Source organism: Oncorhynchus gorbuscha, linkage group LG04, assembly GCF_021184085.1.
Source record: "Oncorhynchus gorbuscha isolate QuinsamMale2020 ecotype Even-year linkage group LG04, OgorEven_v1.0, whole genome shotgun sequence".
NCBI lineage: Eukaryota > Metazoa > Chordata > Actinopteri > Salmoniformes > Salmonidae > Oncorhynchus > Oncorhynchus gorbuscha.
In genome coordinates, this window is record NC_060176.1 from 63,639,147 (window position 1) to 63,658,776 (window position 19,630).

Sequence of the window (19,630 nt, forward strand, 5' to 3'; positions counted from 1 at the left end):
AGACATTCCCTTCACAGCCAGGCTGAGCCGTACATATGGCAATGGAGAGGCCCTGTGGACCTCTATCTCTGGGGTGTACAATGCGGTTCAGATCGGAGAGATCCGGGCCGTGGTGGACCGCTGTGAGCCTGTCATAGACGCGAAGCCCTGTCATTAAGACTAATATCATCCAAACTAATTCTAAATCTAAATCTACATACATCTACACTCACACTGTAAGTATACAGTCTGCTGTATACTGTATGTCACAATCTATATTATCAAGTAGTCCCTAGGTTATACCAACACGGATTAATGTGACACATGTAGCACATTTTACACAAGTATTGTACGGTTTGTGGTTCCTGGCCAGGTGTAAACTACAAAGCAATGGAAAAACTGACTACTGTGATTATTGTGTTTTTAAAAAATCACAATTTATGTCTAATGAATTAAATGACAGAAAATACAGAACATGCCTGTTTTGAAATGTATGCTCTCAAAAAATAATGTGTACATATATTGCACGTTGTAATTTAATTCCTTTTTATTGCCTTTTTATCTGCAGCATGGAACCATATTGGAGTTGTTTCAATCACTTGTGCAATTTTCACAAGTATGTGGTACATTTTCACAACTCTAAGCATGGCTCATGTTTCAAAACTAAACACATTTTCAATTGACTGAGTACAACCAACTGATTCCCACTTGTTCACTGCACCAAATCACTCATTCAATTTGAATACATATTCAATCTAAGTATCTGCTTTTCAAAATGCAATATTCACTTTACTTTTGATATGATATTATTGTAATGTGTTAATAACACAATTAACTATCATTTAATCAAAATGCTCAAAACTGATAACTACTGAACCAAAGTGATGTAGTGCCTTGTTAACATATATAGTTCTAAAACTACTGAACACTGTACATTTCTAAATTTGTATCTCATAAATGTATGAATTTAACATCAATTTATGTTGGAAGGTAGAAACAAATCATATATGGATGTGTCTGTAAATACTCCATCATCATTCTCCATCAGCCAGTGTGGACAAAGTGGAAATAGTCTTTGTGCTTGTGCTACTATTTGTAATTATAGTGTAGTGTACAATGCACTGCTGAAATACATGGGTTGTATATAACAATATATTCCACTCATCTGAATTCCATTGATACACTGTACGCAGATAAATTTCAAGCAGAAAGACAGGAGATACCTTATCAGTTGACAAGTCAATTAAAAAAAGGGTGATTTGGCATACTTTACCGTGCTACGATTTTACAGTAGCCAACTGCTTTACAATACTCCTATTTCTGATGATTTGTCCTAAGTGTGTACTATATAAGGATTATGAAACTGTTAGACTGTCAAACAGTATTTCTCAACATGCTCACAATTTGCCATTGGATAGAAATTATATCAAATAAATAGTCAAATACTGTATGGAAAATGATATTACCATGTACTATTCTTTCTTTTCAGCACTTCAAAAAGAACAGTTTTGAAATGTGTATGTTGTGTTTTTTTGCTATTGGATAAAATGGTGAATGAATTCATGTTTTTTTTGCTCAATCAAAGATTCTGAACATAAGATAGGGGGCAATACATTTGTTTTCAGTTTAGAGTTTTGTAGTCAGAGTTATGAAAATATACCACATCTGAAAAATGTGCCAAAGAAAAAACTTTATTTGTGGTCTCATAACAGCGCATAACATTGCCTCCATTGCCATTACTATAATAGAACAGTAGGGGGCAGCAACAGCAAAGTAACGGCTTTCAGAGAGAAGGAGTAGACCGGTGTGTGTGTGTGTTAATATATGTGTGTGTGTGTGTGTTTTGAAGTTTGTGTGTGTGTGAGTGTGTGTGCATGTGTGTGCGTGTGAGTGCGTGCGTGCGCGCTTGGAAGTGTGTGTGTGTGTGTGTGTGTGCGTGTGCGTGTGCGTGTGCGTGTGCGTGTGCGTGTGCGTGTGCGTGTGCGTGTGCGTGTGTGTGTGTGTGTGTGTGTGTGTGTGTGTGTGTGTGTGTGTGTGTGTGTGTGTGTGTGTGTGTGTGTGTTTGTGAGTGTAAGTGTGAGTGTAAGTGTGAGTGTAAGTGTGTGTGTGTGTGTGTGTGTGTGTGTGTGTGTGTGTGTGTGCGTGCGTGCGTGCGTATAAGTGTGTGTGCTTGGAAGTGTGTGTGTGTGTGCGTGCGTGTGGGCTTGGAAGTGTGTGCGTGTGTATCCTCTCCAAAGAGACCTGACTGTCTTCGCTCGTTCTATTACAGTATCAATAAGCACTAACTTTTTACTGCGACCATATGCTATGTCTGAGAAGAGAGGTGGATCAGGGTTCTACATGAAAGCTGTGTATTCAGCTGCCCTCATCGCAATGTTGCTATTGACAGTTATTGACAGTTATAGACTATTAGTGCTTTCTTAGAGATGGTCCATACAGTAGAGAGGACTGGGACTCTCTCAGTATAAAACCTCTAGTCTAGAGTAGTAGACCTGCAGCCTCCCTTCACTGTGACTGCACTTACCAGTGAGATAAATAAAATATGTTCTACTGTATGCCCTCTGTTCTCCCTCTCTCTCATGGCTGAGATGAGACACTCCAGTAATTCTCCTTCATGTGAAATAATGGCCCATGTGTTCTCTGTATCACTCTGCATCCTCTCCCCTCATTGATTGTGTAAGGGGGGGCCGGGTCTGGTCTCTGCAGTCGTTGGAATGGGAATGATGCTGTGATTCGGATGTGTGCTGCTTGTGTGACGTAATGCTACCACTGTAACTCAGAACTATAGATTTGAGGTGATTCCTGATAATAGGGCACTCTCAATCCTTCTGAAATTGATACTTTTTTGTATTTTCTAGATTTTCTAAAGATCAGAATGTAGATTAGATCATTTCTCAATAAACTCAAAGTTGTTTTGGAATTGACTCGTGTCTTGCTCTAACACTCTTTTAGTTTCCTATGTGAATCTCTGTCCATCAACTAGTAGTGTGGTCTGATAGGCCAGATAAAGCTCCAATATAGGTGACATAGGTGAGTGAACACTTTCAGCTGGATGACCATATAATTGTGTGCAGGGTGGCAGGCACAAGGTAGAAGGCTTCTTCAGACTTCTTCATTACTGTATAACTTATAAAGCCGTGCTAGTTTTAATGAGACCATAACAGTAGCTCTGAATGATCCAAGTGCCCATGGATTTCACTTAGCTTGATATTTAGCGAACTCCATGACAGAAGCGTAAGCAAGGGGCAATAGCAGTACACAAGTAGACTACAAATGCAAGCTGGGGCAGGCATGCCCTGAGCTTGTGAAGTGAGCGCTACTAGAGAAATACTACTACTGGAGTGAAATTGGAAGTGGGTGAGAAGGCGGACGCTCCAGCCATTGGGAATCTCGCTTCATCCTCCAGTCAAATTGGGCACGCTCCGGTCTTTGCTCCACTCCAGCCCCACTCCGCTCACATACTCTGGTCCCTCTCAATACACACACACACACACACACACACACACACACACACACACACACACACACACACACACACACACACACACACACACACACACACACACACACACACACACACACACACACACACACACACACACACACACACACACACACACACACACACACACACACACACACACACACACATAAGTAAGTACATAGCAAAGTATGGAATGGTGTATGTAAGTCATAGAAAGCATGTTATTGGTACTGAGATGTATGTAGTGGTGATCGAGGTTGTCTACTATAGGCCCGGTGCTTTTAAGCTCTGTACCCTTTAATAGACTTCCAGTTCCTCCTCTCCAAAGAAAGGTTACTCCTGGGATGCTTTCTGATGTGCTTCAATGGATACTGGCCTGAATTCTTTGAAAAAGCCTCTTCTCAAAGTGGGGTCACAGAACAACTTGGAGGAATGCACCCTCAAACAAAAACATTTTGATTCATTATTTATCTCTTGTTGGTTCCTAGTTACAGTGGGTTGCGAAATTATTCACCCCTTTGCATTTTTCCTATTTCGTTGCCTTACAACCTGGAAATAAAATAGATTTTTGGGGGGTTTGTATCATTTGATTTACTCAACATGCCTACCACTTTTTCTTGAGAAACAAACAAGAAATAAGATGAAAATACTGAAAACTTGAGTGTGCATAACTATTCACCCCCCCCCCCAAAGGCAATACATTGTAGAGACACCTTTTGCAACAATTACAGCTGCAAGTCTCTTGGGGTATGTCTCAATTAGCTTGGCACATCTAGCCACTGGGATTTTTGCCCATTCTTCAAGGCAAAACTGCTCCAGCTCATTCAAGTTGGATGGGTTCCGCTGGTGTACAGCAATCTTCAAGTCATACCACAGATTCTCAATTGGATTGAGGTCTGGGCTTTGACTAGGCCATTCCAAGACATTTAAATGTTTCTCCTTAAACCACTCGAGTGTTGCTTTAGCAGTATGCTTAGGGTCATTGTCCTGCTGGAAGGTGAACCTCCGTCCCAGTCTCAAATCTCTGGAAGATTGAAACAGGTTTCCCTCAAGTATTTACCCGTATTTAGCGCCATCCATCATTCTTTCAATTCTGACCAGTTTCCCAGTCCCTGCCGATGAAAAACATCCCCACAGCATGATGCTTCCACCACCATGCTTCACTGTGGGGATGATCCTCGGGGTGATGAGAGGTGTTGAGTTTGCACCAGACATAGTGTTTTCCTTGATGGCCAAAAAGCTCAATTTTAGTCTCATCTGACTAGAGTACCTTCTTCCATATGTTTGGGGAGTCTCCCACATGCCTTTTGGCAAACACCAAATGTGTTCACTTATATTTTTCTTTAAGCATTGCCGTTTTTCTGGCCACTCTTCCATAAAGCCCAGCTCTGTAGAGTGTAAGGCTTAAATTGGTCCTATGGACAGATATTCCAATCTCCGCTGTGGAGCTTTGCAGCTCCTTCAGGGTTGTCTTTGGTCTCTTTGTTGCCTCTCTCATTAATGCCCTCCTTGCCTGGTCCATGAGTTTGGTGGGCGGTCATCTCTTGGCAGGTTTTTTGTGGTGCCATATTCTTTCCTTTTTTGTATAATGGATTTAATGGTGCTACGTGGGATGTTCAACGTTTCAGATATTTTTTTATAACCCAACCCTGATCTGTACTTCTCCACAACTTTGTCCCTGACCTGTTTGGAGAGCTCCTTGGTCTTTATGGTGCCACTTGCTTGGTGGTACCCCTTGCTTAGTGGTGTTGCAGACTCTGGGGCTTTTCAGAACAGGTTTATATTTACTGAGATCATGTGTCAGATCATGTGACACTTAGATTGCACACAGGTGGACTTTATTTAACTAATTATGTGACTTCTGAAGGTAATTGTCTTATTTCGGGGCTTCATAGCGAAGGGGGTGACTACATATGCACGCCCACTTTTATTTTTTTATATTTTTTATCATTTTTTGTAACAATTTTTTTTTTTTCACTTCACCAATTTGGACTATTTTGTGTATGTCCATTACATGAAATCCAAATAAAAATCAATTAAATTATAGGTTGTAATACAACAAAATAGGAAAATGCCAAGGGGGATGAATACTTTTGCAAGAAACTGTATGTGCTCTGAGTGGGTTTGGGGTATTTGTAATCAGTTGGGACATTGATGGTATAGTAGATTGACTAAATTCATGTAGCTCGGCATGTAACTCATGGATTCAAAAGCTGTGTTTGTTCATCTGGCTGTTATGGTGCATGTGTTTCAAAAGCATGCATTTCGCCCATTTCTGAGTAGCTGTTCCAGCTTGTTTACAGTATATCATTGATTATAAAGTAAAAACTACAAACCAACATGCATACTGTATTTAGGGTTGCTTTGTTAGTACGTATTCTTTAAGTAAGTGAGGGTCAAATGTCATTGTCCTGCTCGAAGTGAAGTTCTCCAAGGCCATTCAGGGTGAAGTCAGAGACAGCGCACTTGCAGTGTTGAATTTACTCCAGTCAGTGAATTGAAACTGTTGACCCAAAAAGTAAAAGCATGTTGAGTGGTCCTGAAGATGAAGACCTAGAAAATGACTGGAAACAAATGAAAAGAAGGAAGGAAAAAAGAACCCCACCCTTATCCCCAAAGACAGGCAGAAGACAGGCTCTTACTTTGTTTTGTCTAAAGGTGAGGGTGTTTTTCTAATGTCCAAGAGCTGAGAGATGTTTGAATGAATCCAGACTCTGAACCCTCATACCCAGACCCATTGGTGACGCATGGAGCGGGAGCTAAGTGGTAGCCTCCCGTGCATTCTGACATCAGAGGTAGTAACTCGAGGCTAACTCTATATATTTTATAAACATTGGGGTTTGGGGTTTTGGGGGCAGCTATGAGGTTTTGTAGAGAGCCGCGACTAAGGCTAATGCACTGGATCCTTGTAACATCACATTTCCTTGCCCGCAGCACTTTTGTCGAATTCAGCTAAAGTCTTATTCACCCACAATACTGAAACCGTCACACTAAAGGCACTGTCTAGCCAAGAGCCTGACCTTTAATGGACTTACTCCTATCCCCCTGAAGGTAACAAACATATAAAGACCTCTAAGAACTTCCAGCAGGTCAGTGTTGGTCCCTGAACTTCTTATATTGAACTTTCTAAGGCACTAGTTGACATCTGTATGGATTCAGTCAATCAGGAAAATGTACATAAGCAATCGTACAATGGGTTGCAGGTATAGTAGTGCTTAAAAGCGTTGGGCCAGAAACCGAAAGGTCACTGGTTCGAATCACTGAACCGACTAGCTGAAAAATCTGTCAATGTGCCCTTGAGCAAGGCACTTAGCCCTTTTTATTCCTGAAACTTTGTCTAGGTAAGATCGTCTGCTAAATGACTAAAATGTAATGTAATAAAACATAATGGCCTATTTTCCAAATCTATACATCAATGAACCAGTAAAATCAACCCATGGAGATTTCAGATAGGTCCTCTGTAGCTCAGTTGGTAGAGCATGGCGTTTGTAACGCCAGGGTAGTGGGTTCAATCCCCGGGACCACCCATACGTAGAATGTATGCACACATGACTGTAAGTCGCTTTGGATAAAAGCGTCTGCTAAATGGCATATATTATTATATATTAAATATATGACTTCTATCTGAAAAGGCCAATTGGTCTGGTTGTCCATGCAATGTGACCTCTCTCTTCAAAGACCTACAGTTCCTTCAGAAAGTATTCACACCCCTTTACTTTTTCCAAAAAATGTTGTGTTACAAAGTGGGATTCAAATGGATTTAATTGTCAAATTTTGTCAATGATATACACAAAATACTCTGCAATGTCAAAGTGGAAGAAGAATTCTCACATTTGTAGCAAATGTAATATATCTTCATTAGATAAGTATACAACCCTCTGAGACAATACATGCTAGGATCACCTTTGGTAGTGATTACAGCTTTGAGTCTTTCAGGGTAAATCTCTAAGAGCTTTGCACACCTAGATTGTACAATATTTGCACATTATTCTTTTAAAAATTCTTCAAGCTCTGTCAAGTTTTTCGTTGATCCTTGCTAGACAGCCATTTTCAAATCTTGACATAGATGTTCAAGCCGATTTAACTCAAAACTGTAACTAGGCCACTCATCTTGGTAAGCAAATCCAGTGTATATTTGACCTTGTGTTTTAGGTTATTGTCCTGCTGAAAGGTGAATTTGTCTCTCAGTGTCTGGTGGAAAACAGACTGAACCAGGTTTGTATGTTCTACGTTCAAGTTTCTTTTCGAAATAAACACCTCATTTATTTGGACTATTTTTCATAATATAAGTGGCAGGTAGGCAATACCTCAATAGCAGCAAATACATTTTCAACAACTCAATGATTCAACTTTTACATGTAAAATGGTACTTTGGGAAGTCTCAACATTATCAACAGAGTAGAGAAGGTTGTGAGGTGTGAGTGTGTATTTTAATTATTTATATAGTTGATAAATATATAAATATATTTATATTTTATTGAAATATATTCCAAAATGCCATTTTTCCATATGCCTCATGCATTGGTTATCTGGATGTTAATCTGTCACAAAGCTGCAGTTTGTAGAGGCTGCCTTGGGCTTCTTAGTCAACATCTACCAGTCCCAGGAGCTCCTCTCATTCAGTCATTCAGTATGAGTGATCAGGTGGGATGGGCAGTCATTACCCAGAGGAAAGTTTTATGAGCCCCCGGTGTCCATAGACTCAGCACCGCAGCTCCGCAAATCAAAAGCTGCCACAGAGAGAGGGTCCAGTGTAGGGTTCTGTCAAGCGCATATTAAGCACCCACTATCTATTATGATGGATTATGCATAAGTGTTTATTGCTATAATTGTGGAAAATAACCCTCAAGTGCAGCAGCACAGATGCACAGGGAGGCGATGGATTAAATCATCCTGCTTTCAGCTGTGTTTGTAGGCTACTCTACTGTAGCAAGCCTGCTGTTGCTCTTGTCTCTTGTATGAGAATTCAGAGATGCTTTGGGTTTAAAATCCTGTTGTACATGTCACTCTTAATGAGCCCATGCTTGTACAACCACAGCAGTGCTTTGGAACAGGGTGACTTGTCAGAATGAGAGATGCAGGAAGCACAATAACAGTTGGTGGGTATCATCATACCAAGCCACACTCAGCATTCACCAGCTTGTTCATGCCTTTCTATCTTTCTTCTCCATTTTAGTAAGTTAGGTAAGTCACACAGAAATATGAGCTTTGGAATGACACAAACCCAGATGGAAGGAGCTCTTTTGAACCTCACATTTTCATAGGCAGCGGAGAAAGGAAATCATAAGGAAACAATGTAGTTTGAGAAAGAGTCATGTAAAAAATAGTGACACTGATAGTTTGCATTGAACAATTTAACAGTTTTACAAACCTTCGAAAAAAGGCTTAAGTCAAAATGGTCAAACTGGCTCTCCATAGAAGTAACATTCCACAAGCAACTCCAACCTCCTATTTCAGATTGAGTGAACAGCCATTGATACTGTGTATCTATTAAATTCAGAGGAGACGGTTAGTTAGTGAACCACATAGTAGACAGGGTTGCTATCTGTCAACTGAACTTGTTAGGTGAACTTGACAACAAGTGTCCCAATGTACGACATTACCGATTGAATCAGTGCTAAGTAGATGACAACTCTGGAGCCATGTTTGTGGTATTGAACTGTTAACAGCACAGCCAACAGTATCAGACATGCAATCAAATAAAAGGGAAGGGGAAGAGAGGGGTGGGGGAGAGAGGGAGGGAGGGGTATGGGGTGGATAGACGCCCGAACATGGAGGGCTATTTGCAAGTACAGACAGATGAGGAGGAGAGGGAAAAGGAGGGAAAGGAAGTCAAGTGAACAGTAAGAGACTAGTTTCTGTATTTAATGTTAGGGTTGAATTCATTAGGGCAGGAGTAGAAAAGTGTTCCTTGACTGGAAATGGCTGACAACTTCTGAACACAGACCCCTTGATTGGTTGCCTGCTTGCCCTGACCCCTGACCCTCAAAGCAGTGTATTTATTGTATTTGTTTATTTGACAGGGACCATGTTCATCAGATTTTAGTATCGGCAGTCTCTGCATGCCTACACTGTTCTAACATGTCAAATCATATCGCTGAAACCAAAGCCTAAGAGACTATACAGTTATACATCTCCAACACACCTGAATGGAAGACAAACCAGAACAGAAAAAGAAGGAAAATAACCCAACCATCATCGCACCACATCTCCACTAATAAATATTACACGACCTTGTCTGTATAATACAGTGGAATCTCAGCCTCCTTCAACAGCTGAATAATTAATGCAATAAAATCTGTTTTTACGCTTCCCTCATTTTCTTGGCTGTACTGGTAGCAGTGGGGAACAGGACTTCAGAGCCAGGCAAAGAGCTGGAAGATAGTGGAGGAGAAAGCGACTGAAGGATGTGTGTGTGTGTGTGGGGGGGGGGGTTATTATAGAAACAGGTTAGATAATACTTGTGGAAAATAAGTCCATGACTCAGTGCTTGTCAAAGCTGACAATTTGATGAATTGCATAGTCAATATCAGACTCCATGATGGCAGTGTTTGCTGCTTTCTCTGCTATTGAGATCATTACAAAGTTCAAGTCAAGTTCAAATCATTACAGATATTGAAGGGTTTCTATGATTAATAATCATAAGGGATTTGGTATTTATATATTTTTTGTAAATGTTTCACTACTGTACTAAGGTGAACTTTCCTATTTTTGTAGCCCACAACTCTTCCAGTGGCTCTAATAACTGTTCAACTCATGGTAATTTTTTTCTGGGAAACCGACCAAGGATGCATTAATCAATTACATGCTACTCCATATCGTTGTCTGGCAAGAACGATGACGTAGATATACGGTTATTCTATCGAGAAAGTCAACTGTATGCCCTTCAGTAAAAGCGCGACGACTCACCACTGCTTTGCCACATGGCCACATTTCATCAGATCAGCAGAGAACATTAAGGTGCGCGTGGAGGTCCGCTGTCATGCTCAGGTGTAATACAGAGGGGATTGGACAGGACAAAGGGCTCGGAAAATATATTAAACGTTGTATCCACTGTACCAATCACCAATCTTGTTTTCTAATTTTGGGGAGACATTTTTCTTCTTATTTTTTTTGCCAGGATAAGGCCACACATTACATTAGGAATGTAACAAGGGTTTTTTCTTTGCATATAGATATTTGGAGTAATGTGTTTTGCATCATTAGTGCCAGTCTTCAGCGGCCCCTATCAAATGTTGACTACATGATAGAATTGAGCGGGAAGGAGAAAGGTAATTTGGAAGCGCGGGAAACAATTCAACTGGCAATACCGTCGTATAAGCGTCCAAATAAACAGAGCAACTTGTATGACTACTTCAGTAATCTTCTAATTGTGCTTTTAAAACTCCTTTTAACGCCTTTTCGAAGTGAAGACAGATGGAGATAAACTTGGGAAATTGTGATGGGAATTTAATTGAAGTGTTTGGTTTCTTTTAGATTCGACACGTTTTTTCCAAGGAAATAAGTGCTTTACCACAGAATAGATACAGGGATTAGTCACTTTAGTCGTTTTCGGTATTAAAGGTACAAAACAAATGTTTCCTCTTAAGAGTAGCGAACCTTATGATAATCCCATTAGTCTACAATGAAAGCCTATTAATCACCTTCAGGCGCGGTTGCCTTTGAGCGTCACGTGGCTGCAACACGGATGCCCAGAACCGGGGCTGCGCGAGCCGGAGGCACCCGGGACGCGACAAATACTTATAGAGGTAAGATTATAACCTGCGTGCGAGTCGTTTATTGTTTAAGTAATTTTGTGTTTTTGCTTTCACACACATTTCACACAAGTCATTTCGAGTATTGCTCGTACTCCTGAATGTAGGCTAAGCTTGGTTAATGTAGGCCTATTATAAAACCCTATATGCTTAATTTAGTTTATTAGATATTGATAAAAGTTTTTATTTCATGTATCTCTCATATTTTGCTGACTATGAGCGTTTTTTTAAATCGATGGACGTGGTCTAAGGGGAGCAAAGACTGAAGACAGAAATGTTCGAGATCCGATGAGACAGTTACAGGAAGTTAAATGTGTCATGAGATTGAAAGTGAGACAATCTGCATGATAATTGAATACCTATGACATGTTTTTATAAATTCAGTACACTTGTCGCGTGCTCTTGGCACTGAGCGGCTGTCCATGGTGCTGATATGCTCTCCATGCGGCGGGGTGGTTGAAACCTGAGACAATTGTAGCATGTGTGATTTGTGCAAATGGGTAGATTGGCTAAAGTACATAGCCTATGTTTTTTGGTCGTTCGTGAGGGGGGTAGGCATCTCTGTCTTGGACCCAGCGATTATATGAGGTGATGTATGATGTGATGTGTAATGTGCTGTGGAGGATTTTGCCATTTTGTTATCAATGGGTCAAAACAGCAATTATTTAGTATGGTTAGATGCCTTGTAAAAATGTGTTAAACGAAAAAATATTTGAACTCTCTCCAAACAAATAGCATTCTGTAAGTCTAGGGAAACTTTCATGGTTTGTTGATGATAGAATACCACGTCTAATGGCCTGTCCATTGACTTTGAGAGTTGGCCCAATGCCTTTCGAGCCTCAAGAGGTCATGTCAGACATTGTTCTGTGAGAGATAGATTTTAACCTAAGAGCCAGTACTCTAATGCTATAGTCTAACGATAGTCAATAGAATATCCTTTGCACTTCTTGTTTAGGATGCATCACTGTCTGTCTGTCTGTCTGTCTGTCTGTCTGTCTGTCTGTCTGTCTGTCTGTCTGTCTGTCTGTCTGTCTGTCTGTCTGTCTGTCTGTCTGTCTGTCTGTCTGTCTGTCTGTCTGTCTGTCTGTCTGTCTGTCTGTCTGTCTGTCTGTCTGTCTGTCTGTCTGTCTGTCTGTCTGTCTGTCTGTCTGTCTGTCTGTCTGTCTGTCTGTCTGTCTGTCTGTCTGTCTGTCTGTCTGTCTGTCTGTCTGTCTGTCTGTCTGTCTGTCTGTCTGTCTGTCTGTCTGTCTGTCTGTCTGTCTGTCTGTCTGTCTGTCTGTCTGTCTGTCTGTCTGTCTGTCTGTCTGTCTGTCTGTCTGTCTGTCTGTCTGTCTGTCTGTCTGTCTGTCTGTCTGTCTGTCTGTCTGTCTGTCTGTCTGTCTGTCTGTCTGTCTGTCTGTCTGTCTGTCTGTCTGTCTGTCTGTCTGTCTGTCTGTCTGTCTGTCTGTCTGTCTGTCTGTCTGTCTGTCTGTCTGTCTGTCTGTCTGTCTGTCTGTCTGTCTGTCTGTCTGTCTGTCTGTCTGTCTGTCTGTCTGTCTGTCTGTCTGTCTGTCTGTCTGTCTGTCTGTCTGTCATGTAACCAAAGTGATATTCAATTTATTTTTTAATAGATACAAAATAAACTAGTAAGGTGGAAGGTACACCAATGTGAGAATGCTATTCATTGACTACAGCTCAGCGTTCAACACCATAGTGCCCTCAAAGCTCATCAATAAGCTAAGGACCCTGGGACTAAACACCTCCCTCTGCAACTGGATCCTGGACTTCCTGACGGGCCACCCCCAGATGGTAAGGGTAGGTAACAACACATCCACCATGCTGGGGTGCGTGCTCATCCCCCTCCAGTACTCCCTGTTCACTAATGACTGCACGGCCAGGCACGACTCCAACACCATCATTAAATTTGCCGATGACAACAGTGTTAGGCCTGATCACTGACAACAACAAGACAGCCTATAGGAAGGAGGTCAGAGACCTGGCCATGTGGTGCCAAGGCAACAACCTCTACCTCAACATGATCAAGACAAAGGAGGTGATTGTGGACTACATACAGGAAAAGGAGGACTGAGCACACCCCCATTCTCAACGACAGGGCTGCAGTGGAGCAGATTGAGAGCTTGAAGTTTCCTTGGTGTTCACATCACCAACAAACTAACATGGTCCAAGCACACCACGACAGTCGTGAAGCGGACACGAAAATACCTATTCTCCCTCAGGAGACTGAAAATATTTGGCATGGGTCCTCAGATCCTTAAAAGGTTCTACAGCTGCACCATCAAGAGCATCCTGAATGGTTGCATCACTGCCTGGTATGGCAACAAATCAGCCTCCGACTGCAAGGCACTACAGAGGGTAGTGTGAACGGCCCAGTACATCACTGGGGCCAAGCTTCCTGCCATCCAGGACCTCTATACAAGGTGGTGTCAGAGGAAGGCCCTGAAAATTGTCAAAGACTCCAGCCACTCTAGTCATAGACTGTTCTCTCTGCTACCACATGGCAAGCGGTATCGGAGTGCCAAGTCTAGGTCCAAGAGGCTTCTAAACAGCTTCTACCCCCAAGCCATAAGACTACTGAACATCTAGTCAAATGGCCACCCAGACTATTCACATTGCCCCCCCTCCCCTCTCCACACCACTGCCACTCTGTTGTCATCTATGCATAGTCACTTTAATTAACTCTACCTACATGTACATACTACCTCAACTAACCGGTGCCCCCGCACATTGACTCTGTACCGGCGCCCCCCTGTATATATTGTTATTTTCTCCTGCTCCTCTTTAATTACTTGTTACTTTTATCTCTTATTCTTATCCATATTTTTATAAACTGCACTCTCGGTTAGGGGCTCATAAGTAAGCATTTCACTGTAAGGTCTACACCTGTTGTATTCGGCGCATGTGACGAATAAAATGTGATTTGATTTGATCATTATGTAGATCTAGAGGACAGCCTGCCATGGAGAGTTGTAACCCCAGCTGAAAGTAGTTGTGTGTGTACTGCAATATGGATCATGAGGAACTTTTAAATCCTGGCTGCATGTGGATGGCCAGTGATTTGTGTATTATGGTGAATCACAGCAGTCAGTGTAAATGACTCCCTTCCTGCAGGGACACTGATACCAGACCAGGTCGTCATGGGAACAGAATGCAATATGTTGAGCTGAAGCTATTTTGTGGCAGAAAGGGAAAATGGAGGCCACCACAAACACTCCGACCATTACTTCTCCTGTCCTCCCTGTGCGTGGCAGCTACAGGATAAGGATAAGGACAGGATAAATAATGGTCTGAGTGTTTGTGGTGGCCTCCATTTTCCCTTTCTGCCACAAGATAGCTTCAGCTCAGTTAGACATTTTGCTGTTACAGAATACCGTATCTGGGGGGTCATTGTGAGAAATTGCGCAGCTCTTCATGCAAGCTAGTCTTTCATAGCCATTCAGATGTGACTATCAAACCTATCACACATCACTTCCAACTGCTTTGGAATGGACAATTCCATTAGCCTTTGCGGGAGCATGGGACTTTTAATGGAACATTCCAGACACCTGGTTACTTCCTGCCTTATTTAGTGGATGTCTACAGCATCAATAATATGTATCTACTTTGGTCTGATGATATATTGTGCAATATTATTCACAGTGTGCTTAAACTAATAACACACACAATTATATTTTTTATATTGAATATATCATTTAAACATTCACAGTGTAGGTTGGAAAAAGTATGTGAACCCCTAGTGGCTAATGACTTCTCCAAAAGCTAATTGGAGTCAGGAGTCAGCCAACGTGGAGTCCAATCAATGAGATGAGATTGGAGATGTCGGTTTTAGCTGCCCTGCCCATTACCTGATGTGAACCATGCTTCGAACAAAAGAGATCTCAGAAGAACTAAGGTTATGTCACGTTCGTTAGAATGAGTGGACCAAGATGCAGCGTGGTATGGTTCCATCCTCTTTATTATGAAGTGAAACTCAAAGAAAGCAATGAATGCACAAACCGAAGCTTGAAGCTATACAAAGTCAAGATCCCACAAAACACAAAGGGGAAATGGCTGCCTAAATATGATCCCCAATCAGTGACAACGACAAACAGCGCCTCTGATTGGGAACCATACCTGGCCAACATAGAAATATAATTACCTAGATGACCCACCCTAGTCACACCCCGACCTAACCAACATAGAGAATAAAAAGCTCTCTATGGTCATGGCGTGACAGGCTAATAATTGTTGACTTGCATAAAGCTGGAAAGGGTTACAAAAGTATCTCTAAAAGCCTTGATGTTCATCAGTTCACAGTAAGACAAATTGTCAATAAATGGAGAAAGTTCAGCACTGTTGCTACACTCCCTAGGTGTGGCTGTCCTGCAAAGATGACCGCAAGAGCAAAGGGCAGAATGCTCAATGAGGTTAAGAAGAATCCTAGAGTGTCAGCTAAAGACTTACACAAATCTCTGGAACATGCTAACATCTCTGTTGATGAGTCTACTACACGTAAAACACGAAACAAGAATGGTGTTCATGCTGCACGTCTGAAGTTTGTAAAAGTGCACCTGGATGTTCCACAGCGCTACTGGCAAAATATTCTGTGGACAGATGAAACTACTGTGTAGTTGTATGGAAGGAACACACAACACTATGTGTGGAGAAAAAAAGGCACAGCACACCAACATCAAAACCTCATTCCAACTGTAAAGTATGGTGGCGGGAGCATCACGGTTTGGGGCTGTTTTACTGCCTCAGGGCCTGCACAGCTTGCTATCAGTGATGGAAAACTGAAATCCCAAGTTTATCAAGACTTTTGCAGGAGAATGTTAGGCTATCTGTCTGCCAATTGAAGCTCAACAGAAGCTGTGTGATGCAACAGGACAACGACCCAAAACACAGAAGTAAATCAACAACACAATGGCTTCAACAGAAGAAAATACACCTTCTGGAGTGGCCCAGTCAGAGTCCTGACCTCAACCTGATTGAGATGCTGTGGCATGACCTCAAGAGAGTTGTTCACACCAGACATCCCAACAATATTGCTGAACTGAAACAGTTTTGTAAAGAGGAATGGTCCAAAATTCCTCCAGACCGTTGTGTACTGTAGGCCTGATCCGCAACTACAGAAAATGTTTGTTTGAGGTGATTGCTACCAAAGGAGGGTCAACCAGTTATTAAATCCAAGGGTTCACATACCTTTTTCCACCCTGCACTGTGAATGTTTACACGGTGTGTTCAATAAAGACATGAAAATTAATGTTTTGTGTGTGTTATTATTTTAAGCAGACTGTTTATCTATTGTTGTGACCTAGATGAAGTTCAGATCAAATTGTATGACCAATTTATGCAGAAATCCAGGTATTTCATAAGGGTTCACATACTTTTACTTTCCACTGTATCTACTTGAAATTCACTGGAAGTCTGTCTCTGCCTTAGTGTTGAGGCTATTTCTGGGTTTGATGTCATGTCTGCTGTGTAACTCCCATGCATTATTCCAGTATGGTCCTACACTGAATGACACGTTCCTGGGACCTTTCCTACAGTACCAAACAGTCTCAACAAGAAGGAAAGCAAACTAAGATGGACTCAACCTATTAGGAAGCTTTTGATTTAAAAACCATACAATGTGTCCATGTCCTCTGCAGTTCATTTGTCTCTTTTACCATGTCACTGCATAGACCAGTAGATTCTTTTGAAATTCATTTTACTTGAGCTTGAATTTTCACTCCAAAACAAGTAAATCGATGGCTTATCAATTCCCCTCTAATGTACATATTTTCGTGAAATAACCTGATGATTTGAAGGAATTTGCAATTACTGCACTATGCCTTTGTATCAAAGTGTGGAAGTGATCACTAAAAGCAGCAACATCAAATTCCCAATGAGGGCTGTTGTCAAGGATACAAATCTATATAGCGGAGATTATCTAAGTTTAAGCACTACTCCCCCCTTCAATCTGTCCCCCTTTCTCCTTCTATTCTTTTCTCTCTGTAGAGTGTTGATGGAGAGGACTTCGAATGTCAGCCGGGACAGTGGTTATCTGTGGTGGAATTCTAGCTACAGTCATCTTACTGACTATCGTTGCAGTACTGTGCTACTGTAGGTTGCAGGTAGGCTAAAGTCTTGCCATGAAGAATTCGATTTTGTGAAGTAGCCATGTTTTTTCTACTTTAGCTGTGATGAGTGCATAAGGTTTTACGGTGACCAGCTTGATCACTCTGTCACATGTTTCTCTCTGCTCCATTGGCAGTATTATTGCTGTAAGAGGGAGGAGCCAGAGATGGAGGAGGAGCAACCGGACCTCACCATCATGTCCTCTCTCCCCACACCAGTGCACACGGCTGATGACCAGGACATGATGACCACGCCCCCCTCTGAGCCCAACGGGCCCGCCTTTGTCTACACTCCTTCCCTGACCCGCAAACCAATGACACACTCCCATAGGTTTTGCCCATCCTGCACTCGCTACTCCTTGCCCTTCTACCTGCAGCACTCCTCTGAGAGACTGCATAACGGTGGCGGCCGATTCAGCTACAGGACTGTGCAGCAGCAGGAGCTGGACCTGCCAATGGCCCTGGCCAGCTTCAACCACAAGCTCAACCTCATCCGCTCTGTCACCATGAGGGAGGTGGTCACTCACAGCCACGGTGTCAGCACTGATGTGTAGCGCCCCATGGTGGCTGGGAGGACTAATGTTAGGGACCTGACATTTTATTGCACTCTTACTTTACTGTAGATATTTTCCACCTCACCAAACCGATGGATATGTTCACTCACTCACATGATGTAGAGAGGTTTTTGGTGTCACATGCAGATATATGGACACCTACTCCTGAATTCACATGAACAGTTCTTTTGAAATGGCTTAACAATCATAGGCATATAGGATCTGTGATTATGAGGGAGACATTTTTTCTCAAGAGAAGCTTAAGCAGACAGATGAATAACTTTGGTACTGTGTATGTTGTGTGATACCTGTACTATACATTCTCTTTGGGTTTATGCAGGTGATGACACATAAGCTACTGTAAGCTGCTAAAATAAGTCCAGAACCCTAAGTAATATTTTAGATTAGACAGAAAATGACCTGATTCCCCAATATTCTGAAGTGTTTTGGTTAAAGTTCTGAGTGTCCTCATAACAGCTTCTTAATAGAGTGTGGAAACTGAACTATTTTAAGAGCTAATTTGGTGACAATTTAAAGGGAAAATATGCTTAAATATGTATTTGAAGGGATTTTCATGTCGTTCATTGTCAAGTCATATACTTCAAGTTCCACAATACATTTGACATACTTCAATTGAGTTGGTTTCTCCAGCAATGTGTGTAATGTTCACTTGGCAAGTATGGGTGGCACAGCCCTTTTTGTTTTGTGAAGAAACGTAACATGTCTTGTTTGCTTTAACAGGGTTTTGTCTTCTTAGTGTAGAGTATATTTGTTTGTTATTTCAGCAGTAAATGTGAGAAGGAAAACGACACACAGAAACCAGCAGGTGGCATCAGGTCCTAATCCATGCTTTTCCCATCATCGATACTACTACTTTGGATGAACCATATGTGAAATAGTGTCAACAATAAACGGTTGGAAAAATAAGTGTATGTTTTTTTGTGTGCCTGATATTCTGAACCCAACATAGCAATCAAAGAAACAGCTATAATTTAGACCTTTTAATGGAAATACAGATAGATACATACATTGAGCATTTCATTTGATAACAGTACAAAATGTCAATGATAACTTTTTTTGGACAAAGAGGCATCAGTTAACAAAACCAGTAAACTAGATAACGATATTTGCCAATATGAGACACACACTCTTGAATGTATTTCAACCTTCTCAAGTGTCAGGAATCTTTCAGTTCATAAATGGGATAACTGGATGGTCATACTGTATGTCTTCAGTCTTACCCTCTCAATTCACTCTCTCAATCACATTTAGCTAACTGGCATTTAGTAACTTCAAGAATTATATGCCACGATTGATAAAATCATGTGTGAGGAGCAATAAATAAATTGTATGTCCTGCAAAAATAACTGATAACGTAGAAATAGCAGTATGGGCATAATAACAATAGAATGGGCAGAATAAAATGGGACACTTACAAGAGATGAAGCAGAAATGAGTCTTGAGACATTTTTTAAAACCTTTCTTTGACATATTGTACTATTTCTTATAGCATAGCCAAGGATAACACTCAGTAAGGCCACCGTCCTTGTGCCAGACACTAATTAAAAATATAATTAAATAATATAATCAATATTTACCTTAAATACAGTCTAGACATGCAGTATAGTCAACCAGGAAATAATTTGATGCATCTTTCCACATAAGTATGGCCCTGTGTGGTTTAAGAGATTTCTGATGTAGGATTCTCTCTTCAAAAGACAAAAATAGATGCACCAGTTCACTCTTTGCTCTCTCGTCTCCCCA

At 41.4% G+C, this 19,630-nt stretch overlaps 1 protein-coding gene across 1 annotated transcript; it reads left to right on the forward strand.

Moving 5' to 3' along the window:
• The first annotated feature begins 10,739 nt into the window (after positions 1–10,739).
• Positions 10,740–18,753, forward strand: LOC124033375 (protein FAM163B-like). Its single transcript, XM_046345398.1, has 3 exons — positions 10,740–11,211; positions 17,194–17,309; positions 17,450–18,753. Exons 2-3 carry the CDS (start codon positions 17,217–17,219, stop codon positions 17,864–17,866), a joined length of 510 nt encoding a protein of 169 aa, XP_046201354.1. The 5' UTR covers positions 10,740–11,211; positions 17,194–17,216; the 3' UTR covers positions 17,867–18,753.
• The last annotated feature ends 877 nt before the right edge of the window (positions 18,754–19,630 follow it).